The sequence below is a fragment of the Populus euphratica genome, unplaced genomic scaffold (genome assembly GCF_000495115.2).
Source record: "Populus euphratica unplaced genomic scaffold, PopEup_1.0 scaffold67.1, whole genome shotgun sequence".
Taxonomy (NCBI): Eukaryota; Viridiplantae; Streptophyta; class Magnoliopsida; order Malpighiales; family Salicaceae; genus Populus; species Populus euphratica.
In genome coordinates this window covers 727926-755493 of record NW_011499914.1, presented here as the reverse complement: position 1 = coordinate 755493, position 27568 = coordinate 727926, and the positions used below count along the sequence as shown (strand labels likewise).

General features: G+C 32.2%; 2 protein-coding genes and 1 pseudogene across 2 annotated transcripts; 1 reads left to right on the top strand and 2 right to left on the bottom strand.

Moving 5' to 3' along the window:
• Window positions 1–9013: 9013 nt before the first annotated feature.
• Window positions 9014–12053, bottom strand: LOC105134398 (mitogen-activated protein kinase kinase kinase 1-like). The gene is made up of 3 exons (XM_011038797.1): window positions 11507–12053; window positions 10534–10915; window positions 9014–10412 (listed from the first exon to the last, which is right to left on the bottom strand). The coding sequence occupies exons 1-3, from the start codon at window positions 11767–11769 to the stop codon at window positions 9570–9572; spliced, it is 1488 nt and encodes a 495-aa protein (XP_011037099.1). The 5' UTR covers window positions 11770–12053; the 3' UTR covers window positions 9014–9569.
• A 6338-nt stretch (window positions 12054–18391) lies between these two features.
• LOC105134446 (protein FAR1-RELATED SEQUENCE 5-like) lies at window positions 18392–20224 on the top strand (annotated as a pseudogene).
• A 720-nt stretch (window positions 20225–20944) lies between these two features.
• Window positions 20945–22107, bottom strand: LOC105134397 (calmodulin-like protein 3). The gene has a single exon (XM_011038796.1). The coding sequence runs from the start codon at window positions 21959–21961 to the stop codon at window positions 21290–21292; it is 672 nt and encodes a 223-aa protein (XP_011037098.1). The 5' UTR covers window positions 21962–22107; the 3' UTR covers window positions 20945–21289.
• Window positions 22108–27568: the final 5461 nt, after the last annotated feature.

Genomic DNA, 27568 nt, shown 5'->3' with positions numbered 1-27568 from the left:
AAATGTTGACTGCTATTAACTTTTCAAACTTGTGACACAGATTATCAGATTGAAAGCACTATATATAAAAAAATCATGAAACTCAGTTCCTAAGAAATGAAACATTAAATGATGAAATCAAGAAAATAAAGAAATTACACAAAAATATTCAAAATAAAAATTAAAAATTAAAAGAATAAAGGTTAAAATAGAAATATAAAAAAAAATAGAGGGCAACAAAAAAGTTTAATTTGAGGGTTAAATTGAAAAGAATAAAAACATTAACAAAAGTAAAAAAATAAAAAGAATAAAGACCAAAATGATAAAAATAATACATTATAAATTTGGATTGAATGGTCAAATATATATATATATATTAAAGGACTGAGAAAAAAATCAAAAATCAAAAAATAAGAACTAAATTGAAAAAAAAAACTTCCACAAAAAATAAAAATAAAAAAAAGCACCGGAATTGAAATAAACTTAAACAAAGAGAACAAATCCACAATTTGAGGTGAGGCAAGGAAAAAAAACGTTTTTTCATGATAAACATCCCAATCATCAGCAACACGTATTGTACCAGACATCAATAATTTTTTTTTCATGACAAACATCAATAATTTTTAAAATTTTAATATTATTTAATTTATATTAAAAATATCATAATAGCCTCAACAAAAAAAAAAAAACAAATATTAAAAACATGAAAAACCTTTGACTGAAGGGTTTTTTTTTTACTTTGTTGGCAATTAAATAATTTTAATATACATTTATAATTAAAAAACCATAATACCCTCAACAAAAACATAATAAATAACAAAAAAACCAAACTTAAAAAGATATAAAAGACTAATTTTTTATATATAAAAAAAAACTCCAAGAGCATTTGAGTAATTTCACTCCGTATTCAAAAGGAAAAAACTGAATTGCCCATGAACCCCAGACATATAATCCTTGACTTAAAAGGCTTTTTAGCATTTTCACTATTAAAAAAAAAAAAAAAAACCCTCGTACCCCAAAAGCCAGGCTAATTGCATCATTACAATTTACAATGACAGCTACAATAAACACGCCTCCACACATGACATCAGCCCTTTTATAACAATTAAATTAACCCTTTTATAACAATTAAATTAAAGTATTGTTTCTTTGCTTGGAAATTAATTTTTTTAGAAAGTGATTTCCTTAAAAAATAGATTTTTAAAAGTGAATTATTTTTTTATATTTGGTAACACCATGAAAAATAAGATGTAAAATATTTTTCAATATTTGGCTATATCATAAAAAATAAGTTGGAAAATAAATTGTTAATATATTTGTTTAATTTATTAAAATAATAAGGGACAAATCTTATAAATTAAAAAGTTGAATGAGAATAAAATTAAAAATATATAATTTTATAAATTATCTCAAATATAATAAATAACAATCAAAATAATATATATCAAATTTAACAAATAAAAAAGTTAAAAGATGAAGAAATAAAAAAATATAATTTTATAAATTATTTCAAATAAAATAAATAATAATTATCGCACATGTGTGGCGATTGTCTATCCCCAGGAATTTGTATACTATCTATATCTAGCAAATATGGTCAAACAAGAAATTCTTATCTTTTATTAGTGGAAAATATAATGAAAGTTGCCACCTTGTATTTGATTACTATGAACCCTAACTAGTCTCAGAGATTGAGCACGGAGACTAGTTGCATAAATGGAAGGTTTTAACACCCCAAATACGTTCTACTTAAAGTAGGCTACATTGTTTGATTGTCTGATATTCTATGTCAACTAAAGAAGCTGATTTTAATATTAGAAATACGTCTTACATGTAAGTTTGTAATCCTAGATATTAAAAGAAAAATAAATTTTTGAATTTTTTGAAATATTGATCCAGTTCTTGTGACTTTAATAAATTGGTTATCAAAGCCAACATATATGCTAAAACCTATTTTTGAGTTTTTTTATTGTATGAAAATACAATATAATTTTTTTAGATTTGAGAGACTTGATTATATGCATGAAACAAAAATATTATTTATTTTTTTGAATAAAATCGGGTATTTTAATACTGAATATGTATATTTATGTTATAAAAATATAAGCTAGTATTAAGCAAAATTGATAGAAAAATACATGAGAAAAATCACTAATGTTTTTGAAAAATATTTTTTTTGGAATGGGTTGGACATGGCCCAAAAAGAAACTGGGCCGGCATTATTCCAAACTAAAACTAGGCCAGAAATGACCAAAAAAAAAACTGATTTCTATAGAGGAGCCCAACCATGTGGACTAGGCTACTAAAGTCCAGCTCACAAAGATAGCTAGTTATTATGTTATGCATAGTAATTCATTAATTATAATTAGGTGGTTATTGTGCGTCGTACAATAACCGGCTAATTATATTTTCATTTGCTGCAGAATGTGAATTGCTCATGTTTTGCATGCAAATAAAACAAGCCAAAAAGACAGATCAAAGAAGGAGAGAAGATTACCTAAAGTGAAGGAGCCTGTTCGCTGTCGTTTGTGGTGGTGGAGGTTGGGAAGCCTGGTGGCAGCCATGCAATACTTCTTCTTTTTCCATGTAAACATGTTAGTCCTTGCATCTTCTTCTTCACTTTTTGTTGTTTTCCCTCTTACTGTTCTTTGCTCTCTATTTCTATTCTTCTCCTCGCTTTTTTCTCTTTATTCCTCTGTTTTGTTAGCTTTTTTTTTTCCTCCCTTGTTTTTTCTCTCTCTATCTGTTGTCGTTCTCTTCACCCCTCTTTCTTTTTTTCTTCTCTTCCCCCCTTCTTCTGGTCTGCTCTCTTCTCCTCCTTTTCTTTCTCCCCTGTTTTTAGTTCTCTCTCTCTCTCTCTTTTCCTTTTGGTTCTCCCTTTTTTTTTGGTATGCACTTTTTCCCCTATATTTATAGATAAAAAACAAGGGGAGAGAGGGCTATTATCCCTGTCTAGTCATGGCAAACGGTTAGGGTGGCTGGAACGGCCACTGGACAGCCACCTCAGGGCTGCCCGAAGGACTTGTCCCCTTTGTTTTTTAATTTGTGGTAGGCCACCGTTTAGAGTTCAGGTAAGTGAGGGGGGGCTTTATTGGTTTTGTGTTTGGGTTTTGGGAGAAAAGGTGAGCGGGAAAATGCAGGGGAGAAAAACATCTTCTTCCCCTGCCTCTGCGCATTTAAGGGAAGAAAAGACTCATAATGTCGTTCAAAACGACATCGTTTTGGGCTTTTCCCTTTCTTCTGTTTTAACAGTGGATGAAACAATGTTATTTTGGACAAAACACGTCGTTTCATTTAAAAGAAAATGGCGCCAAATATATGTCGAAGTTCAAATCAATTCTCAATTTGTAATTTGCTCAATTAAGTCCTAAATTGCAATTTTGATTTTAAAAATCAATTCAATTGCATCCTTGCCCAGTTCAATCGTCAGCCCTAAAGTTGACCTCTTTTGTTACTTTAGTTCTTGATCTCTGATTTATGCAATTTGACCTTCAATTGACAACAAACTTTCAGTTTCTTCAATTTGGTCCCGGATTTGGTCAATTACAGCTCCTCTATTTACGTGTCTTTTCTAGTTTGGTCCTTGGTTTTAGATTTTTTTAATTAAGTCCATAATTGACCATCAAGTTTTAATATTTATGCAATTAAGCCCCTAATTTGACCAAATCCACTCTCAAAAATTATAATTTGACCTTAGAATTTTAATTTCTTTCAATTAAAGCCTAAATCGACTTCAAAAATCAATTTTTCTTGCAATCAAACCCTTCATAAATTCAATTAAACCTTCAATACAATTTAATTGAGTCTATGAACATTTGATTTTGGACTTTTCTTCCTCACCTTGATTTTTTTTTTTGTCAATAAAGCTCTTATCAATCAAAATATATAATACCAAATTTTAATATTTGTATTTTTGAACCTCCTCAACTAAATTCTGACTATTTTTTTGGCTGCTTCGGCATCCTATTCTAGCTGCAATTATTTTTTGGATTTCTTCAAACTATATATTTTTATTTTTTTCTTTTTTGTGCGGGGATCTGAAAATGGGTTACAATAACAATAAAAAAAAATAAGGATCAAATTTGATAAATAAAAAATTTTAATTTAGAAAATAATAAGAGAAAAACAAATAACAATTATAAAGATGAGAACCAAAATTGATATAAAAATCAAATTCTAAGGGATGAAATTGATGAAAAAAAGACTCAAAATAAAATATATAGCAATAAAAAATTTGAGGATCAAATTTAATATAATCAATAAATAACATGATATTTTTAAAATTTTCACAACTTCTAGAAAGTCTTTTCCCCCCAAAATTAAAGGAAAACATTTTCCTGTAAACTAAGTCATTCCCCCTAAAATTAAAGAAAAACATTTTCTTGTAAACAAAGTCATTTTTTTTATTGGAAAATGTTTTTTGTTGACTAATTTTTTTAATAACAAATAAACATAGAAAAGTTTGAAAAGTGATTTCTAGAACACTACTTTCTGTGAAACAAACGCCCTTCATATCATGCATATATCACTTAACTTAAAGGGTGTTTTAGTATTTTTACTATTTAAAAAAAACTGAAGCCCTGTGACCCCTGAAAACAAGGCCTATTAACAGATACTATAAGATAAATCTCCCTCCCATGATCTCCATGTGCTGCACTTTCTCATTTCTTGTCGGAATGAGAAATTTTATGATAATACCTTCTTCTATTATTCAGTAGAATAGTGGTAGTGGCACCTCGCAACAGAGACATGTATACATGCTAATTCAACCAAGGCCTGCACCATTTATATTTTTAGCTAAGTAATCTGAATAATGTTGCGAGCAATAAGTATGCTATGCGAGTGTCACTTGCATCATCACCATGGTGAGGCATTGTTTTGATTCTTCTATGCTTTTGGGTTTTGACATCTCAATTTCCGATAGGTTCATGATGACAAGTTCCTCTAGCGAAGAAGTCCATTCAAACAGAAATTATAGGTGTTTGCTAGCTGAAACTTTTGATGGACACAACGTCTATCCATTAAGGCTGAAGTTGTGGCTAACAAAGTGGAAGAACTTGAGTCTGAAGAGCATTTGAAGCCAACTGATTCTGGTTTTGCTTGAAAAATTACAAATGTATAACCTCATTTTAGAACTTTGCTTTCGCGAAGATAACTATTGCTAGCTGCATGCAAGATTGTTCATGCCATCCAAACCTCTAGACCCAATTGTAATGTAAATGTGCTCTATTAATCTCTTCAGCAGCAAGGTTCGATTGGATTCGTTAAAAAAGGCTGGTTTTGGAACTGCTGTACACTGAGATTGCTAGCTGAATCTTGACAAACTTTTAATAGCTGATAATGATTTAGGAAAACCATGCATCTGGATTTTAAGCAGATCACCGATCGATAAATCAAGATTTAATTCTGGGCTACGAGTTTCCACTGAAAAGATTTCCTCCCATTTAAAGTGCAGAAGGTGAAAGGGGAAACTAGGATATCGTTGTACCAGCTTCTCGAACTCAGAGTCAACTAATTAAACTTTTTAGATTTGGCTTGTAATAGTTATCTTGGTTTCAAAAATTAGATTTGGCTTGGAATAGTCATCTTGGTTTCAAAATTTTTCTTAAATACACCACTTGAGCATGGAAGGTTTTACTTAATGCCCTAGATCATATATCTTGTATATCATTAGTTGGAATCATGTTATGCTTCATGCCTGTGTTATTTAAAAAAAAAACATATTTAGATATTATAAGCATTTTTTTTTTTAAATTAATACCCTGGATTATAATCCCAACTAACTAAATAAGTTGGAATTATTTAGATCATACAGGAAAAACAAAAAAAAAAAAGAAATGATAGCAAATGAAAAAACAAATTATATGAGAAAAACAATGACAATAAACTAGAAAGAAAATCTTTATCCAAGAACAAAAATACAATGTTGTTTATTTTTTAGTTAATCAATCATTGTAGGATGAAATAGGGTAAAAAATTGACAAAAAAACTTGGTGTGAGCCAAATCGAGTTAACATGATAGATATTTAATTTGATAATCCAAATTAACATATAAAATTCATATATTAGCTCATGAGGTTATGATAATTTGATAGAAAATAAAATATAAAAAAACCACAAAGCTATTTTTTATAAAAAAAAACTATGTCGTTTGACGATATCAGAAAAAAAAAATAAGATAAAAAAAGATGTCAACTCCTATTAACTTTTTAAACTCGTAATATAGGTTATCAGTGACATGACTAAAAGATTGATGTCTTCTCCCAAGTGCAGGAGTGTCGAAGTAATAAATAACCCGACAAGACTGGGGTCGAACCACAGGGAGGTTAATTGTACAAATTATAAATACAATAATACAATAATAATAATAATAACAACAACAATAATAATAATAGTAATAACAATAATAACAACAATGACAATAATAACAATAACAATAATAATAATAGTAGTAATACTAATAATAATAGTAATAATAATAATAACAATAATAAAGAAAAAGAAGGAGAAGAAGAAGAAGAAGAAGAAGAAGATAAGAACTTTGAGATGGACTATTAATTTAACGATTAAACAATGATAATAACAAATGTCAAGGTTAGAGGTTCCACTAATGGTATGTCAAACAAGTATAATATAAACTCTTATTATTCAATTGGAAACCACACATAAAGGAGGTTCCAATCAGATTATAGATTGTTAACATGATTACATTAGTCATCTTATTCGATTAATGCTAATACTTATAAATCTCGTCAAGCATTCATGATTATAACTTATGTTAACAACAAATCAAGTTCCTTTCATAGCTCAGGTGTCGGTTATACCATACAGTATGGACTATGAAAGTGCCAAGCATTTGTTGTACCAAGTGTTATACAACATAAATCAAGATTAGTCATTTAACAAGCAAAGTATTAAAGAGTGAACAAGATAACAAATATAAAATATGTTAGTATCAACATTAAAGTACATATTAAGTTTACACTATACTTATTCTTACACCATTAGTGTAACCTTTTCACCTTGACATAATAAACTTAGCTAGACATAATGAAAGAAAGAAAAATAGATAAACAAAATAAGAACATAAAAGTTAACTAAGTAAAGAAAAGGAAATGAAAGGCATAAACTTGATATTAATGAAAATAAAGCATAAACATTACAAAAAATACAAAGAGAGAAAGGAAGAGCATGATCTTGATCTGGAAAACAAGATACCTAAATGCATGGCAAATGCCTCCTTTTATAGGCCAAAATTGGAAGCTATTGATTTGATGACTAATTGATGAGTGGGTGGCCAACTCTTGACTTGGTGACAATCCTTATCTTCTCTTGTCTGCCCAAAACGTCATTGATAACGTCAAAATTGGAACCACTTGCAAACATGAAAGTTGTAGGCAATTGTCTCAACTATCTTATGTAAAAAATTCAGCTCATTTGGACTTCTAGAACTCCAGATATGGCTAAAATACCAAACAATGCTCGGGTTGGAGGACAGATTCGGGCTTCTTTGTTGTTGCTACAATTTGGACTTGAAAATGGCCTTTTCAGATCTTGGGCTCTATATGAAAGTTGTAGGCCTCTGTCTTACCTTTCCATCCATATAAAGTAGACCTAAATCTAAGATTTATAGCTCCAGATATGACCCAATTACCGAACAGTGTTCCGGTTTGGATTGCACCGACATCTCTTTTCTAATTTTGGTCATCTTTTTGCCCTTGCAATTTAAGTTTTTAAAGTCATCAATCAAACTTTTCATTTATGTGATAGGCCTGCATTTAAAATAAATATTTACCATAAATTAAAGGTATCTTATATTATTAGATATATTATTATAAAACATGCTTTAGTTAAGGAGTTATTGATACTTCAAGTGCAAAATGATGATATAAAACCATGATGAAAATGCACTTTTAAGTACTAATCAATCAGACTGAAAGTATTATACATGAAAAAAATTATGAAACTCAATTTCTAAGAAATAAAACGTTGAATGATGAAATCAAGAAAATAAATAAATTATACAAAAAGATTCAAAATAAAAAAAATAGAAATTACAAGAATGAGGGTTAAAATAGAAATAAAAAAATTAATTTGAGTGTTAAATTGAAAAGAATAAAAATCTTAACAAAATAAAAAATTAAAATCAAAAGAATAAGGACCACAATGATAAAAACAATACATTATAAACTTAGATTGAATGGTACAAAAATTTAAAAAATATATATAAAAGGACTAAAAAAATCAAGAATCAAAAGAATAAGGACTAAATTAAAAATATAAATACATGACAAAACTGAAATTGAAGGACAAAATTAAAAAAAAAAACTTTCATAAAAATTCTAAGTATAAAAATTAAAAAAAAAAAGGGTTGAAGCTGAAAAAACTTAAACAAAGAGAACAAACCCATAATTTGAGGGGAGGTGAAAAATAAAAATAAAGTTTCATCACAGCAAATATCTAAACCATCAACAATACGCATCACACCATAAAAAATAAAAAATGAAAGAATGTTGTGGCACATCTAATATAACGGTAAAAGGGAAGGTTTTACCATTGGGAGACATCACACTAGCTGCACGTAAGTATTTTTAAAATTTTTATATTATTTAATTTTTATAAAAATATTATAATACCCTCAACAAAAAATAAAACAAAAAACAAAAAAAACCAATATACATGAAAGACCCTTGCCTTAAGGGGTTTTTGTTTCTTTTATTTTGATGGCAATTAAATATACATTTATAAATAAACAGATCATAATATCCTCAATAAAAAAATAATAAATAACCAAAAAACCAAACTTAAGACTTAGGGTAATTTTTTTTTTTAAAAAAAAAAACAACTCCAATCGTATTCATAAGGAAAAAAACTGAATTGCCCATGAACACCAGGCATATATTGCTGACTTAAAAGGCTTTTTAGTATTTTCACTATTAAAAAAAATAAAAAATAAAAACCCTCTTAATTACCCCAAAAGCCAGGCTAGTTGCATTATTGCAATTTACAATGCCAGCTACAATAAACGCACCTCCACACATGACATCAGCCCTTTTACTTCAATTTTGGTCACTCAAGACTTTCTACTTGTAATGATTGATCATGCATGGTCCCTCCGTCTGTCACTAACATTGTAAGAGGCCTATTAATGATGTTCATTTCAAAAGATCTATGATATGAATTACGCCACAGGGAGGGTTAAGATTGATCTAGAAAAGAACAATAAATTGACTCAAAATTGAATGAAAGAATAGAAAAGGAAAAAGAAAAAATTGAATTAAGCCTAAGTAATACGCTCGCAGCTGCTCGAACGCGTACTTTCCATTGTAATGGTGCCTAATGTTTCTCTTTTGATCTTGCAAGCTCTGAAGAAAAACATCTAGGAGAATAAACAGAAGAAAAGGATTCAAAAACAGGATAAGAAGAAATGTCCTCGGCTGGCTGACCAACCAACTTCATTGAGTACAGCTGGGAATGTTCAACAGCACTGAGTACAGATTCATCAAAACTAAAAGACTGAACTCATAGATTTAGAATCCAAGTCCATAATCCAATAAGATTTGAAAAGACAAGGGAAAAGTGTTGAAGGTTCACCTTTCACCATTAAGCAATTCACTAAGATCAGGTTGCGTGCAAGATGATTCATTCACGAAAGGATGAGCTAAAAGCTCGGCAGCAGTTGGACGCATACTTGGATCTGGCTGCAGGCATTTTTTGATGAAGTCCTTCGAAGTTTGTGAGAGAGAATCAGGAATAATAGGTCCTGTGCCCTTTCTAATTGCTCGTTCTAAGGCCAAAAATGTATTCCTGACATTATACTGTGGATACTTCCGGGTCAGCATTTCCACCACAGTGCATCCAAGGCTCCACGTATCAGCTCGAGAATCATACCCGCCACTTTTAGGATTGGCAACTTCCGGAGCCATCCACAATGAACTTCTCGAGCCAGGCTTCAAAGACTGACCATCTTCCATAAATTTAGACAGGCCAAAATCAGCAAGTTTTATGTTTCCAAATTCGGTCACCAGTATGTTTGCACATTTAAGATCTCTATGAATCACATTGCAACCATGAAGATACTTCAGACCTTGCAATATCTGTCGAGTATAATGAGAAACTTGGGATTCCTTGAAAGGGCAATTCTTATATGCTTGTTCAAGGGTGCCATGACTTACAAGCTCTAGAAAAATATAAAGCTTTTCTTCATCCTCGTCTGTTCCATAATACTGAATTATGTTTTCGTGATCCAAACCTGTCAATATAGAAATCTCGTTCCGGAGAGGGCCTAGACTCTTTTTATTACTAAGCGAAACTTCCTTCACGGCAAAGAATGATCCCTTTTCATTAGATCCTTTGTATACTGATCCGAATGAACCGCTTCCAATAAGACCACCCTTTTCCCAATTTGTAATTGCAAGTCTTCGTCTACTAATCTGCCAAACATTTGGCATAATCGTTATGCTTTTCACTTTGTCTATACCAATCCACAAGTGATTCAGTGCATAATTGCTAATAATAAAATGGAATAGAAAAACTAGACCAACAGCCAGTTACCTTCTGTGTAAGAGAAAAAACATTGCGCATTGTTGTTTCCAGTAAACGCTGTAAAAGAACTTCCTGAACTCTTGGATTGCTGAAAACATTATCTCCTTCTTGACTTGTATTGCTGGAAACATCAGCACCGTTTTGAACCCTTGGTTTGCTGAAAAAATCATCACCTTCTCGACTTGGATTGCTGGAAACGTCAGCACCTTTTTGAACCCTTGGATTGCTGAAAAAATCATCACCCTCTTGGCTTGGTTTGCTGGAAACGTCAGCAACTTGTTGAAGAACCCTTGGATTGCCGTTAACATCAGCATCCTCTTGACTTGGATTGCCGTTAACATCAGCATCCTCTTGACTTGGATTGCCGCAAACATCATCACCTTGTTGAACCCTTGGATTGTTATGAAGACAGTAGACATGATATGGAATCAGCTCCAGAAATGAGTTCATTATAGTTAATTCAATGCAGTTGCATGTTATGCACTTCTGCTGTAGGTTTTCTATTGACATTTTCACTATTATTTTTTTGTTTTGAGAAATTATCAGTATCTAATTTCATTTATGAAACCAATAAAATCGTTACGCATCATTGAATTTGTCCACATTATCTTTAGATTGATGTATTTCTTATTATTTCATTCCATAATTATCATTAAGATATGAAATATGAAAGGATGTCACATCATTTTGTGATCAGTGTATTTTTTTTATTATTTCATTCTATAATTATAATTATAATTATGCTATTGACTATTAAACATGAAGAGATTCGCATTCAAAACGTGACTCGTTAAATTGAAGATATGGACAAATCTAACGATTTGTAAATGCTTTATTAAGCGGTTGCGCGATCTTATGATAAACTAAATTCACCTTATAATTTCTCATTCATCTTTCAAACACTTCATAATAAACATTATATGAAATTAATATTGCAGCGTACATATGAGAAAAATAAGGATAAAACTGGATGTAAGATTACCCAATTTTCAGTCCAACATGTCCAGCAAAACGGGCGATCTTAACACGGTAAGGCCCTCTCTTTTCGCGTACATGTGATGGACGACAGCCAGGCCAAAAAAAAATTTCCTTCGACTTGGGAATCCTGGGAATGGGATGCTCTTCAAAGCACGATATAGAGTCTGCAGAATTCGGTGAAATTATATTGCTAGCAGAACTAGAGTTTAAAAAGTCATCGAGTGACAATCTAGAGGAACCGGTAGCTTGTCTTCTCCGATAAGCCATTGGAGAAGACAAGGCAGGAGGACAAGAAGATCAAAAGAGAGAGAATAGGGAAGAGGAGAAAGGGTCAACTGGGGTGTGTCATGGGTGGGGGTTGAAAAGTGGTGGAGGTGGCCGGAAAGTCGAGTGGAGTTTTCTTGAGAAGGAAGAAGAGACTAAGACAACTATTTTCCGTTCTCAAGTCCAGTCCTTGTAGACTCTAAACAGGGTTTCGCATTTCAGACTTTGTTGAAGCTGGTCCAAAAGTTATTACATCCTGGGCTTAGTTCATTTTTTATTTTGTGGAAATATTCTTATTTAGTCCCTATGAAAAGAGATTTGGTGAATTAAATCCTATCTTCTCTAATTTAGTTCAATTAGATCCGATAGATAACTGCCATCCAATATTTGGGCACCATTGATGATATTACGGTGGCATTTTCTACGCCAATTCGAGACCCACTAGGGTCAGATTCTATAATTATACTAAGTTTCTCTTAATTACCATTACTTTTGACAATAATTCAATTCATCTCTTTATAGCATTAACATTATCTTATAATAATGATTTCATATCCCACATAAGTTAAAAGTCAAGAGATTTAGTCGCTTTATAGAGCACATGGGTCATCTCTCTCTCTTCAAGAGACTCCTTTTGAATGACAAAACATATTATGGGCTACGGCCGGTCAACAAATATATTATTTGTTACGGGGCTTATTATGTATATGTATAGGTATGGGTACACACCATCATTAGTGTCGTATATGAAAACACTAGTCATACAACACTATTTATACCTTTCATTTAGAAAAATATAATGATGTTGTTATTTCTTATCAGTTAGGAAACGAGAGTTTTAGTCGCTTGTGCTTGTATATAGTATAAGAATCACATCTCTTTTTAAGAAATATCTTTTAAAAGATAAAACTCATTATATGGCTGCATAGTCTTGGCCCATCAATTATGACAATACTTTTTTTAGAGGCCTACTGTCACGGGGTAATTTTTCGCTACGCGAATAAACCCGTGTGGCAGCTTAGTCCCTCGCTAGACTCAGCCTTCCCTAGTCTATCCACTCGTATTTGCCTATTAACTAAGTGTTTCCCTCACCCAAGAGGTTTCTCCACTTTCCCATGTTAAAGACAAGCGGAACACACAAGTAGAATTGCTCTTAACCAAGCACACTGAGAATACAAGAATACCTCTCAACCTTTATTTATCTCATCAACAAAGGATTACACAACGTGTGCTATGCACAGAATTCGCATGCTACACCAACAAGTTTACATACGTTATTTCCTCTCTATGCATTCTATTCTCTATGTATTCTCCCTATACAACAAAGAATTACCATCACCATTTATAGCCAAGTATGTGAGTTGCAGGGCACCCCCATAATCCCTATATTTCAGGACATAATAGGCACTTACTCCCCCATTATCTCCATGATCATTTGTGGCTCACCCATATCCCTATTTCCAGGATATAGTGGAGAACTTCCTTCCCCATGTGCTTCATGATTTCAGCAACTTGAAAACACCCCAGTTATGCTCCCACTTTCTGCATGCTTGCCTGGCAGCCCCATTTGCTAGCTCTAGCTTCATCTGCTGCTAAATCACCCACATGCCTTGGACAGTCCTTCGTCCAAGCTTTAGATCTTGCCAAGTCAAGCCCCTGACTTGTGCAAGCTCTTGTGCGCTGCCGAGTGCGCACCCTGGGTACAGTCACCAAATCTTGCGATGCCAAATCCGCATCTGCGTGCAGACCCTCATGTCTGCGCTGCCGAATGCACATCTACGTGCAGGCTGCCCAATCTTGCACTGCCCAATTCGCTTCTGCGTGCAGGCCCCAAATCCTGCGCTGTCGAATTCACAATTGTGTGCAGGCCCCAATCTTGCATTGCCAAATTTGCTTCTGCGTGCAAGCCCCAATTCCTGCGCTGCCGAATTCGCATCTGCGTGCGGCCCCAATTCCTTCGCTGTCGAATTCGCAACTACGTGCAGGCCCCAATGTCTGCACTGCCGCATTCGCATCTGCATGCAAGCTAGCCAAATCTTGCGCTGCCGAATTCCCATCTGCGCGCAGGCTCCCAGTGTCTGCGCTGTTGAATTCCTTAACAGACCCAATTCTCGTCCGCCCATATCCCAGACGAGTTTTCCTGTCTAGCTTGGACATTCCATCGCCAAGCCCATAGACCTCACCAATCTGTGCTGCCGCATTCCTCGACAGCCCCAGTTCTCGCCAGCCTATGCCCCTGACGAGTTTCCTTATCTGGCTTGAACATTCCATCGCCAAGTCTATGTTTGTCAACATCCTGCGCTACCCTGCATTTCTCGACAGCTCCAGTTCTCGCCAGCCTATGCCACTGACGAGTCTTCCATTCTGGCTTGGACTTTCCATCGTCAAGCCCAGCATTCCGTGCTACCGATGTTCCCTTTGACAAACTTATAGCCGCATAAATTTGCGCTGCTAATTTATCCCATCGTTGGCATGGCTGCCAGCACCCTTAGGCCTGGTATTGGACAGCATGCCTTAGGTGTGCACCCCGTGCACATTTAACACTGTAACACCTACCATATGTAGGTGTGGGTACAAATCATCATTGACATTGTCTGTAAAACCATCAGTCATGCTACACTACTCGAGTCTCTTGTTTAGATAACTATAATGATATCACTATTCCACATCCACTAGAAGATGAAGGTCATAGTCTCTTACATAGCAAAAAAGTCATCCTTCTTTTTAAGAAGTGTTTTTTCAAGGATAAAACTCATTACATTATTATATAGTTCTAGCCCATCAAGTAGGACAATAACCTTCGGGGCTGTATCATGTGCAACTATGGATACACATCATTATTTATGATGATGTTATTATCTTATATTGGTTAAGAGATAAGAGCATTAATCGCTTATATCTCATTATATGGCTATATGGTTTTAACTTACCAGTTAGGACAATAACTTTTGGAGGGCCTCTCATGTGTGGGTATAGAAACATATTATCATTTATAATAATGTTATTATCTCATATTAGCTAAGAAATGAGGGTTTTAGTCACTTATTTAGCACAAGGGTCGCTTGTCTCTCCAAGATGCTCTTTTGAAAGACAAAACTCATCATATGACTATGTGGTCTCTCGACCTATCAATTAGGACAATCTCTCCTAAGGAACCTAATTTTGTATAGGTCTAACATCAATGCTTATAAAAAAATTTAAATTTTAACGAGTTTGAATGTTGTTTATCCTTAATAGGTGGAACTCACCTCCAGCTTGGAACGAAAGGGAAATCTAAGTTGCAGGTATACATGTATTTAGGGATTCTTATTTCTTTATTCTATCTATACATGAGAGTATACTTATCAAATTTATAAAAAATTCTTAAACATCTCTAAGAGAATATATCAATTTAGGATTACACTCAAGAATAAAGGATCTGAAATCAACTGTTAATGAGAAATATAAAAACATCATCTAGAAAATGCGTCAATTTAAAGCTACACTATCTAATGAAAATGAATATACAAGATAACATATATTTTTATATAAAAAAAAATATTTTTATTTATAATACATTTTGAGATGATTTAAGTAACAAGCATAAGGTAAATTTTTTAACAATAGTTATGCTAATTCTCCAAGATCTCAAGGAACATTAAGAATTCATGTCTCTAATAGTTGAAAATATAGCTAACACTTTGAAAGAAATTAAACTTGGTGATCTGTAATCTATGTAACACAAATAAATTGTAATTTTTCAATGGATGTCAAATTAGAACATCAAGCTTGCCTTTTTCTGGATTTCCTCATCGAGACTAACCATCTTATAATTGACATAAAACGTTTTTTCGGAGAACACCCAAAAAAAATGAATACAAGTCATGAACTTTTTTTTGATGTAAATACAATGCTTTTAGCTCATAGTCAAGCGGAGGAAGATGGCCACATCCTGTTCATTTTGGAAATTGGAAACTATATAAAAAGCATACCTCTTTTCCATGTCAAAACCATGTTAAAAAATAACATAAAAAACGGTTAATTTCTATTAATTTTTTAAATTTCTAATTCAAATCATTAGACCAAAAACATTGTTTATAAAAAAATTATGGAGCTTAGTTTTTAAAAAATGAAATGTTGAATTATGAAATCGAGTAAGTAAATAAATTAAACTAAAAAATAAAAAATAAAAAATAAAAAAATATGGGTTAAAATAGAAATAAAAGAACAAATTAGAATACAACAACAAACTTTCAATTTGAGGGTTAAAATAAAAAGAAAAAAAACATTAACAAAAAAGAAAAAAATTTAAAAAAGCAAGGACCAAAATAATAAAAATAATACACTATGAACTTGGATTAGAGGATAAAATTAAAAAAATATATAAAAGGATCAAGGAAAAAAAATCAAGAATAAAAAGAATAAGGATTATATTGAAACATAAATATATGAAAAAATTAAAATTAAAAAATTAAATTGAAAAGAAATAAAACTTTCACAAAAAAAATAAATTAAAAATCAAAAATCAAAAAAATAAAACCAAAGCTAAAAAAGATTAAACAAATAAGACAAATCTACAATTTTAAAGGGGAAGAGAGAGAAATAAAAATTCCACCAGCAACAAACATCTCAGGCATCAATTACATGTGTCATATCATGAGAGAAAAAAAGTATGTATATTACATAAGTTTGAACCATTAAAAGGCACACACAAGCTTATAAAGTACAAGCTATATAAAATATATATGCACTAACATTTTTTTAATTTTAATATTATTTAATTTATGTTAAAAAAATATAATTTTCACAACAGAAAAGCAAGTACCAAAAAAAAACAATATGAAAAGACATTAAAGACTCTTAGTTGAAATTTTTTTATTTTATTTTGAGTACAATTAAGTAATTTTATTGAACATTCATTAACAAAAAGATTATAATCAACAAAACATAGCGAATAATAAAAAAACCAAACTTGATGTGACATAAAAAAAACACTTCATGAAAGGCTGCTTTTTCTTAAGAGCATTTAAGTATTTTCACCGTGTATCCAAGAGGAAAAAATTAAACTGACCATGGACACCAAACATATATTCTTTGATTTAAATGGTGTTTTAGTATTTTCATTGTTAAAAAAAATAAAAATAAAAAACCTTTAAAAGTTAGGCTAATTATAATAAAAACTAAATCATGTAAGAAAAATATTATAATTTTTCTAATAAAATATTGTAGATTTTTATAGTGTATCCTCACATTGTTTTTTTTTTTTTATACATGGTTTTTTTTCTTTTCCTTTTCTTTTTGTTTTTTGTTATGATTTTTTTAAAAAATATTTTTATTGATTTTATTTTTTAATATTAAGATGATTGAGAATTTAGCTTTATAATTTTTTTCTTTTTGTTTTGTCTTTCTATGAGATTAGTGTAGTTTGCAGATTTGTCGAAATAACCTAGGTTGCCTCAATTTATAGATTTGGTAGGGTTTTTTTAATTGAACTTGAATTTTTTATAGTTTTTTTTCCTTTCCTTTCCTTTTTATTTTTTTTGTTATGATTTACAAAAAAAATATTTTTTTGATCATTTTTTAATATTTAAATATTAAGAATTTAGCTTTGTAATTTTATTTTTTTTCTTTTTACAAGGTTAGTTTGGTTTGCCAATTTATCGAGGTAACCTAGGTTGCCTCAGTTTATAAATTTGAAAGGTTTTTTTTAATTGAATTTAATTTTTTTATAGTTTATTTTTTTTATATTGTTAAAAAAATAATTTAAAAAAAAATCATGTTCTTAAACTTTATAAAATAACAAAAATTAAAAGAAAAGGGAAAACTATTGTTCACTTACCACTCGTTGCACTGTAGATTACAATAGTAATCCACATTCCACTGTTTTGCTTTCTTTTTTTCTGCTTTTTTTTTTGAATTTTTATTATGATTTTTTTAAAATATATTTTTATAGATTTTGTCATTCAAAATTGAGATTGTTAAAAATTCATCTTTGAAATTTGTTTTTTTAAATTAATTTTTTATATGAGGTTAATGTGGTTTACAGATTTGCCAAGTAACTCAGGTTATCCTAGTTTATAAATTTTTTTTATATATATATAATTTAACTTAATTGTTTTATACTTTGTGTTTTCAAAATTCAAAATTTTTACTTGGAAAAGAAAGGTGAAACTGATTCCATTGATTTATTTGATTTGTTGTTGAGGAAGGTGAGATCATCAACGTTATGTTGTTTTGTTTTGGCTTCTTATGAGAATGAGAGTGTTAACAAACTCACATAAAAAAGATTTTGTCAAAGAATTAAGAACCTCGTTTTCAAGTTCCTATGTATATGCTAGTATTCAAGATGAAAACGGTTAGCGAGAAAATGTGCAATTTTAAGTGCTTGAGATCGCAGCTGCAGCAGTCATATGGTTAACTATTCTTCTTTCTTGTGAATATGTTTGTCAGCTTGAGTGCTTAATGTTCTGGCTTTGTCACTACAATGAAGTGATCAATATGCATCGCACTTAAATCCATCTCTCAGGGCCAGGAGGAGCACTGGATATCATTTCATTAGGAATCATTGGATAGAATTCTCTTTCTGGTAATGTAATGACCCGCACCACTGATGGGAACTGCTTTCTAGATAGTGAAGGAGGTTCAGATGAGGAAACCTTTGAAAGTTTTGGTGAACACGAAGCTACAGGAGATAGGCTGCTTCAGCAATGCATTTCAGAGTGCTGTAAATAATGGCTTGATTTTGACAGAACCGTCTATGGAAAGTTCAAATGTGGATGGTTTAGAACCATATACTGGGATGCCTTTTCCATCTTTAGATGATGCAAGAGATTTCTGTTGTGAATATGCCAAGCGAACAGGTTTCACCAAACGAGCAAATCGGATTAGACATCCATTAAAGAATATGGCAGTTATTGGGCGTGACTTTGTATGTTATAGAGAAGGCCTTCCCTCTGCAAGGCACTCACTGAGAAAAGACTCAGTTCTTCCTCCACGTCCAGTTACAATAGAAGGATGCAAGGCCATGATAAGGTTGGCAGCAAGGGATGGAGGGAAATGGGTAGTTACCAAATATGTACAAGAGCACAATCACAAGCTCATGACTCATTGTAAATTTCATGGCGAATTGCCAACTTTAAGCACACTCAGTGAGGTGAGTCCGAGATATCACTTGCAAGTTGCAAAGCTGTTTTTATAAATAAAGTCAGCAATTTTTAGAAATCAGAATATACATGATAAGGGTATTGACCGGTCTTGAAATGCATCACAGATTTGTAAGGTGTCTGATTTTGAAGGTCATATACACCAGCCTAAATACATGCATGCACTCATCAGTCATCACCAATGCTCGAGTTCTTCCAGAAATTCTCTTAGCGACATTTCTAATATCACACACTCCTCGAACACTGTTTGTTTACAACTCCATGGATTCATAGCTGTTTACGTCTGTTATCATGTTTATAATATCCAAATATTTGTCCCTAAAACCAGATCCAAACATGCCTTGTTCTGGTAATCCCAAAACTGATGCAGCTTATATTTACATGATTGTGTTCTGAAAGTGTGCATCGGCAGTGGTAGGGATTTAGGTGGCAGTTTTGTCAGCAAGCCTTTCATTCTTGGCTGGAAATAATTAGTGCACATATTGCCAATTTTAGTGGCAGCATAGCGACACTCTAGTCCTGAGGCTCTTACCAATTTTATGGTTATCATAGCCCACAAACACAAAGTTCTTAGATGTTCTGAGTCACATATTGCCATGTTTTCCGCAATGCCATGTCAATTTTCATTATCCTGCTCAAGTCTGTGTAACAGCAAAGGTTTCTGTCATTACATGGTTGAAAAATCAGTTGTTGCCTGCAAATGAAAAACATAAAGTTTAAAATCCATTGCCTATGCTATGTGCATGTGGTGAGATGAGAAGTCATACTGACAGCGCCAAACGTTTTTGCTATGGCGGTACTTCCCTGATATGAAAATGGGAGATCTTTGGTTTGAACTTAGTCATACAAGATGGGGAGGAGCTTCCTGTGTGGAAAAGATCTAGATATGTTAAAAGGAAAGTGGGTGAAATCAACTGAAATAAAACAATTCCTCATGAAGGCTCCAAGATTGATTTCAAATTATAGTTTGCTCGTGTCATTTTGAAGTAAAACCAATGGAAAAGGCTGAAGCCTTCCACGTAGGCTGTGAAATATATTTGATCGAGGAGTTGTATTGATGATGAGATTCCGATAATGGATTCTTCCACCATTTCTACTACTTTCAACATTTTCCTTCTTGTCATTCGTCAACTTCGAAACTTTCAACATGTTTGCAGGAGGAAGAAGGTAAGAAGATCCAGGATTTATACGATGATCTTTAGCGTGAAAGAGAACAATCTGCAGCAGTCCAGCAACAGCTAACCATGATTATCCAAGATCTCGAGGAACATGAAGAATTCATGTCTCTAAGAGTTGAAGATATAGTAACACTTTGAAAGAAATTGAGCTCGGTGATCTAGAGTTTGTATAACACTGATAAATTGCAATTTTTCAGTGGATTCCAAACTAGAACATCGAGCTTGCTCTTTTCTGGATTTCCTCATCGAGGCTGACCGTCTGTATAATTGACATAAAACTTTTTCTGGAGAACACTGAAATAGAATGAATACAAGTCATGAACTTTTTTGGTGTATATACAATGCTCTTAGCTCATAGTCAAGTGGAGGAAGATGGTCATATCCTGTTCATTTTGGAAATTACATGCTGAGTTTTTCTCTCATCTGAACATCTCAACAGCTATCTCTCTCCCCTGCTCAGATTTGTTTCAACCCTGCAAAATGCCTTTTGTTTCCAGTTGTAGCCTTTTGGGCACAAAGTTGTAATCACATTGTAGGCCAACAATGTCTGAAGAGACATTACAATCATTTTTAGTAGTGGTTTCTTTGGATTTTTTTGTAGCTTCTTTCTAATTTTACTAAAGTCAGTGTTCAGTTGGTTTCTTCTTATAGTGGCAAATTTAGGTTTAACATTTTAGGGTGTGAATTGAACTGCCATTCAAGGTCCTGACTCATTTTACTGCATCTCATCCTCAAGATGAGCAAACCTACAACTCCTTTTTATCTGTGTAGGACATTTCACTACAAATGGAAGCTATTTTGCAAAAATCATCGATGTTCAGAAGAGCTCTTCATGAAAACTATATTCTAGTTTGCAACAAAATCACATAACATAAAAACAATGATAAATAATGGAGGATTTAGCCAAGAAGAACAATGAAACCACCCACCAACCAAGCCAATCAAAAAGATTTCAAAAAACTAGTAAAACCCCAATACAAATTGCCTACTCTAGAGTTCCAAACCCCGTCAGGCTCAACTTTGATGGCTTTGCCTTGCCACATGCCAGCGAGTGTCAATGATCGACTGCTGTAGCCGTGTGCTATTGATTCGCAGCAGAAACGCTTTTTAAAGCTGATCCTGTCTGATGATCACCACTCTTTCTTTCTTGATGTCCAAACTATTTACACCCATAATAAAGATTAGTGAAATATGAGCATATGATTAACCCAAAGCACTAAAGCCACCACCCTTCATCATCTTCTTAAACTCCTTGTAATCAACCATTCCATCACCATCAACATCCACCTTCATTATCATCCTCTTACAGTCCTCTAAAGTCCTGCCTTGTTTAAGCCCAAGTGATGCCAAAACAGACCTCAACTCATCAACGGTGATGAAACCATCCCCATTCTGATCAAAAACTTTAAAAGCCTCCCTCATATCTTCCTCCTCATCTTTCTCATCCATGAGTGATTGATACAATTCACCAAACTCATCAATATCCACACAACCATCACCATTGACATCAATCGTTTCAATCATCTGAGTCAACTCTTTATCAGGGATGAAGATGCCGAGATTCTCTAAAGAATCATTCAACTCCTTCTTGGTGATCTTCCCATCTCCATTCCTATCAAACATTTGAAAAACTCTCTTTAACTCAGCTTGGTCCATTCTTGTCAAAACAAAAGATGGAGATGGCAACAAAGAAGAGGGTTTCTTGGTATTTGTATTGGCTTGGTGGGGGTGGCACCAAGAAGTGTTGGTATTGGCTTGGTGGTGGTGGTACCAAGAAGTTGGGAGGAGGAACCTAAGTTTCTTGGGGACCAAAGAGAGGAGGAAAGAGTTAAGCAGGTTGTAAAGAAGGAAAATCCTAAGCAAAATAGTTGGCATTGAAAGCAGGAGTGCAGAGAAAATGTGGGGTGGGGAGATGCTTTGCCTTGGTGTTTTTGCTGTGGTTTTGACAAGATTTTCAAGGCTAAATTTCGGTCCTTATATAGAGGAAATTAGAGCACAAATTGTTGGATTCATGATAGTACTTTATATATATATATATATATATATATATATATATATATAAAGTTGGTCACTTTAGAGGTGGCCTCATCTCCATCTTGTTCTACGCGTATAAACTATCTATAAGAATTAACCTTTTTGTCAAAGACGCGTTGCCATTGTTGCCGTTGGTGGTGGGTTTGTGTCCCATGGTAGATTACTAATTTATTGGAAAATTCCACCGCTGGGCCGGTGCCTTGGGTGCTGTTTATTGCTATCTTAGTTGTGATATCGAAATTGGAGACTAGCTCAAAAAATATCTAAATTATTGAGTCATTGGAGTTAAATCATAGGTTTAATTCACTTTCATTAAAGCAATATTGTTTTCTTTCTTCTTTGTTAATTTAGCCGAATTTAATAGATTTATTAAATTTAATTAAGTTAACATCTTATTTAATTTAATTATAAATTTAACATAAATTAATGTTTAATCTTGGATTTTTCAAGTTAACCTGTCAGATCAAACTGAGTTCAAGTTTATTTTATTAATCTATTAAGTTTAGCATCATGTTATTTTATCTACATGAATTATATAAAAATATTTATTATAAAGATTATCTAAAAAAATCTACAAGATTATATTTATATGAAAAATGGATGAATATTTTTATTTTTATTTTTATTTTGTAAAGTATTTATTCATGTGATCAATCATAACACTAGATTTTTAATGCATTGAATTGTCCCATTTTATTGGAGAGGGTTAATTTGAACTTATTCACTTTATTTAAAAGTTCGTTGGAAAACATGACCGTTGATAACGGATCTAAAGATTAAAGAGAAGGCAAGGCTATAAAGACGGAGAGAGATTTGGGAAGGGAACGCGCCAACGGAAAAACTAGATGTGATAGTGACCGTTAGATTCTGTAGCAAATAAACGGCTATTAACGAGTGATTGGTGGGGAGGTGACACCTGGCAACTTTAACGTGCAAAGCCGGTTTGCCTCCATCTTTCTGGATTGCGTTTGGCCTTGGCTTTTGGACTCGAACGGCTTTGAAACAGACCATTAATGAAAATTACTTGCTGGAATCATAAAATTAAGACAAGAGTGAAGACTTAACAAGTGATGTGAAATGGATTTGTTGTTCTTAATGAAAAAAATTAGTGAATACCAGCTTGCAAGCCTGCACCATATCACAAGAAGGACCATATCACAAGAAGGATAAGAAAATAAATTAAATCTTAAGGGAAAAAAAATCCAAAAATATATGATATTATTATTAAATCTCGACCGAACCGGTTAATCTTAAAAATTTTTAATTTAAATTTTTATCTAATTTAAATTTAAAATTAAATTATATATAAATGATTTTTATATAATCAAATCAACTTAGTCGATTCAAAGATAATATGGTCAATCGGTAAATTAAGAAAGAAATTGATAGAAAAAGCCTTTCAATATAACTTTTTAATTTAAAATTAAATTATATAAGAACTATTCTGACATGGTTAATCAATCAACTTGTGTATGTCTTGTGTGAAAAGTGTATTTATTATATGTAAGATTATTCTTATGTAGATGAGATGTTTTTTTTCTAAAAATAACACTATCCATGTCATAATCTTATTATTTACTTATAATTACTAATTTAAATATTGAGAAAAGAACAAAAATCTTATTCCATTTATTTTTTTAATTCTTTAAAGTATCTTAAATTTTCCTAACAAAGCATTACTAGAGAGTTAATGTTTGCGATGGAAGCAATATTTCCCGGTAAAATGTTGTTTGTTTTCATATCTAAAACATATTTTTTAAAAAATTTATTTTAGATTAATATTTTTTGATAATTTTAGATCATTTTGATGTATTAATATCAAAAATATCAATTTAAAAATAAAAAAAATATTATTTTAATATATTTATAAATAAAAAATATTTTAAAAAATAACCGTAATATACTTTCATATTGTCTCTTTTCTTATGCGTGGGGTTAAACGCACTCCCATCATGGGTAATAAGCAGTAAAAATCCTAGCAGAGTTGTCAAATTTTTCCATGATTTGGTTACCAAACACCAGATTAGGTATGCCATTAAATTTCATGGAAATGGCAGATCATTTTCTGTATAATTCTTTGCCAAATTCTCCTTGTGGGACAAGAGCCAACGCGTTTGGACAGCTTCATCAGCAAGCATCGGCATCATTGCTGCGCAAGTTCTTTGAAATATAGAATTGAAAGCAAAACATAATGATGGCCATTTCCTTGAAAAGGCAAGATTTTAATGAGCTTGCTTATTTTAGAAGTTATTTTTCGTCTATTTAAGACTCGAATATCATGGACAGCATGAATTTCCTTTTTAGCTTTGAGCTTTTCTTTGATATTTCTTTTACATTCTACTGAGTCTTTTCAATCTTACATTTAATCTATTTTTAGGTTAACTGCATGAGTTGCTGTTGTTGTTTTTTTTTGTGAATTTTTTCATTGTATTAATTTTTTTTAATTGTTATTCTATTATTTTACTATATATTCTATTATAAATCTCGTCCATTTTTTTTTAATTATGAAACATTTCAAAAATACGTGTGATGATGGATAAGATCATTATTTGAGAAATAATAAAAATATATATAGAAAATAAAAATATAAAGATAAAACATGTCATTAACCCTACCTTTTAAAAATTATTATCATAGTAGCCTAGGGTTTGATTTGTTTACTGGAACACTGGGTGAACCCAAATCAATCATTTTATTTTTAAATAATATTATTTAAGTTTTTTTAAAAAAATTTAAAATTGACTTTATCAGATCACCAGTTAATTTAACAAGCCATTTAAATTTGGTTGAATCAATAGGTTTGAAGTAAAACTCAATCCAAGTTAAGTTCCAAGTTATTATATCGATTTAGCATGATAGGTTTGGTTTAATAGCTATAATTGTTATGGCAATTGAGCCCTCATCAATGTTTTTTATGAAATAATGCATATAATTAATTTCATAGTTATTAAATCTAAGTAAATCCATGAATCAAAGCTAAGTCGAGTTGAGTTTTATTTCATTATTGACTTAATTAAATTCAATTAACTTAATTCAATCAACATCAAGAAATATTTTTAAAAAAACATAAACAAATTTCTTTTAATTAAAAAAATCACTGACCCAATGATCCCTGAATTAACCTAATAACTTAATAACAAGAATCCTTTTTGGAATCAGACATAGGGCCATGTCTGTTTTGAAAAAAAAACCTTGTGTCGACAAGATCTCCCAACTCGTCCAAGTAAAGCATTCTATCGTGCAGTTTTAGGATAAGCATCGCTTATTTAATATTTTATGCAAACAGTAACTGGAAACATGGTTCTAATTAACTCCATATGCTAAAGTAGAATCAAATCTCCTATACTTTTCATTTTCAAGATCTGAAGAGTGAAGAGTAGGAAAAGGGTTTACTTGTTTAGTTCACTGGATTAACTGTAGATAATGTTAATTAGGAGTCTTTTGTCATGTGTACAGCTTGTGATTAGGCCCTGTCCTTTCTTAATCAATTTATAATCTAAATATATTGTTAGCACAGAGTTGACTAAGCTACTAAGATGCTCCAGAGAGAAGGGACACCATTAGTCATTGTAGGAATTTTAATTACTAGCAGCCGAGGACATAGGAGACACGTCTGTCTCTCAGTCTCTTAATGAGCTGGCCGACTTCTCTTTCTCCCAATTGCGTTGAAGAATTCATAAGATGTTGCTGCTCTCCTTCAATCATGCTCCCACGCATCAAAAAAGAAAGAGAGAAAAATGTCAACCTCCAGCTTTCATGTTTTCTGCCTGCTAAGGTTGTCAGGCACGTCCACACAACTGGAAAGGTGTACTTTCCTGCATAGTTTACACTAGTTTAATAATACCATTACCACGATTGTAAGGAGAAAAGGAGTCGAACTTACAAAGATCTTTTGCATTGTCTTGTAGGAGCTCGATCCATTCTCTATTAGCCCCTTGTATCTTCTAGTTTAGCCCGTTCAATAACAACTTATCAATGAGCTCTGCTTATTTGTCTGGATGTGGTTTCTAGAATTAGAAAGACTATCATAGTTGTTCAAATTCATCTTTATAACGATTAAGTCTTTGGGAAGGAGTGTGTTGAGCACATTTTGGCTTAATGGAGAGTCTCTGATATGTCATGCGATATTTGTGCCACTTGTATCTTCTTCCCCGCATGCTTTTTTAGGCTTCGGGCTACTGAAATAAGATTTTGATGGAGAACAGATTGTTGTCGAGAGGTATGAACAATAGCCTTGCCTAATGATCCGCGGCGGTCTTGATCTGGTGACCCTGTATAAGAGTGGTCCTTACGATAACGAGATTTGCTTTTAGAAACAGTGGCAGTGTTATGCCTACTTGCATCCATTTTGTTTATCCTAGTTTCTTATATGAAATGGAGGTGCTGATGCACAGGAGGTAGTGGAGGAACATGTTGTCGAAGAATTGATGGTAGATGGACATGAAAAGCTTTGATTTGTTCGGTAGCCAAAATAGCTTCCATAAGTGCTCTCATTTGCTGAGCAAGTTGCTGAAAGTCGATTGAAGTTGCTGATGGTGGAAGGTCTGTAACTCTTCCACCTGACATTTCCGTGTTGTCGCCTATTAAGAACGAGCGACAGCCAGGGTTGAAAAAATTGTCTTTAATTAAAAAAAAAAAAAACACTTATTACATAAAGAGGTAACATTGGGCGTAACAATTATTTATAACCCATCATGTGGAAAGATTCTTATAAAATAATAATAAATTAGTTTCAGAAAAATACTTAATTGGTTAAGTAAAATGTCCAATAAAATCAATTGAATTAAATTTATTGAATTGCGTGATGGATTATATGGCGAAGTAACCGACAAATAATTTTATAAAATTGTGTGAAAATATTAGCAGCAGCTGTGCTCGCCTGAGCCTCATCCAGTTGAGCAGCATGTGGGCCTTTAGCCCTTTTTTGCCCCACCAACAATAGGCTAAGAATTTGGTTCCTTGTTAACAAGGTCACAAGATGTCTCCCATTGGCCAGTAAGATATGATAGGCTATTGATTGTCTGCTGCTGTGTGCGGCTGGAAAAAAAAAAAATATATATATATATATATATATATATACACACATTTTTTTTATGCTAATTGATAGATTTTTTTTTTTTATTCGGATGATCAAGAGTATCTTTAAATTGGTTTATGCATCAATTAAAAAATATATATATTTATAGTATCCAAAAAGCCAAATTAGACTTTTCTAAATAAAACTTCCTATGGTTGGTAATTTATGGCTAAATAAAATGTTTGAAATTGAAAATTATCATAAAAAACAAGTAAAAACAAATCAAAGATGAGACCCTCTGATTTACTACAGTAAATTCAAATAAAAAATATTATTTCAAAAATACCCTTCTTTTTTTTCTCTCATAACCTTACAACCATTGTTTACCATTGCTTCTTTTTTTAAAAAAAAAAAGTATGGGGAAATAGGTA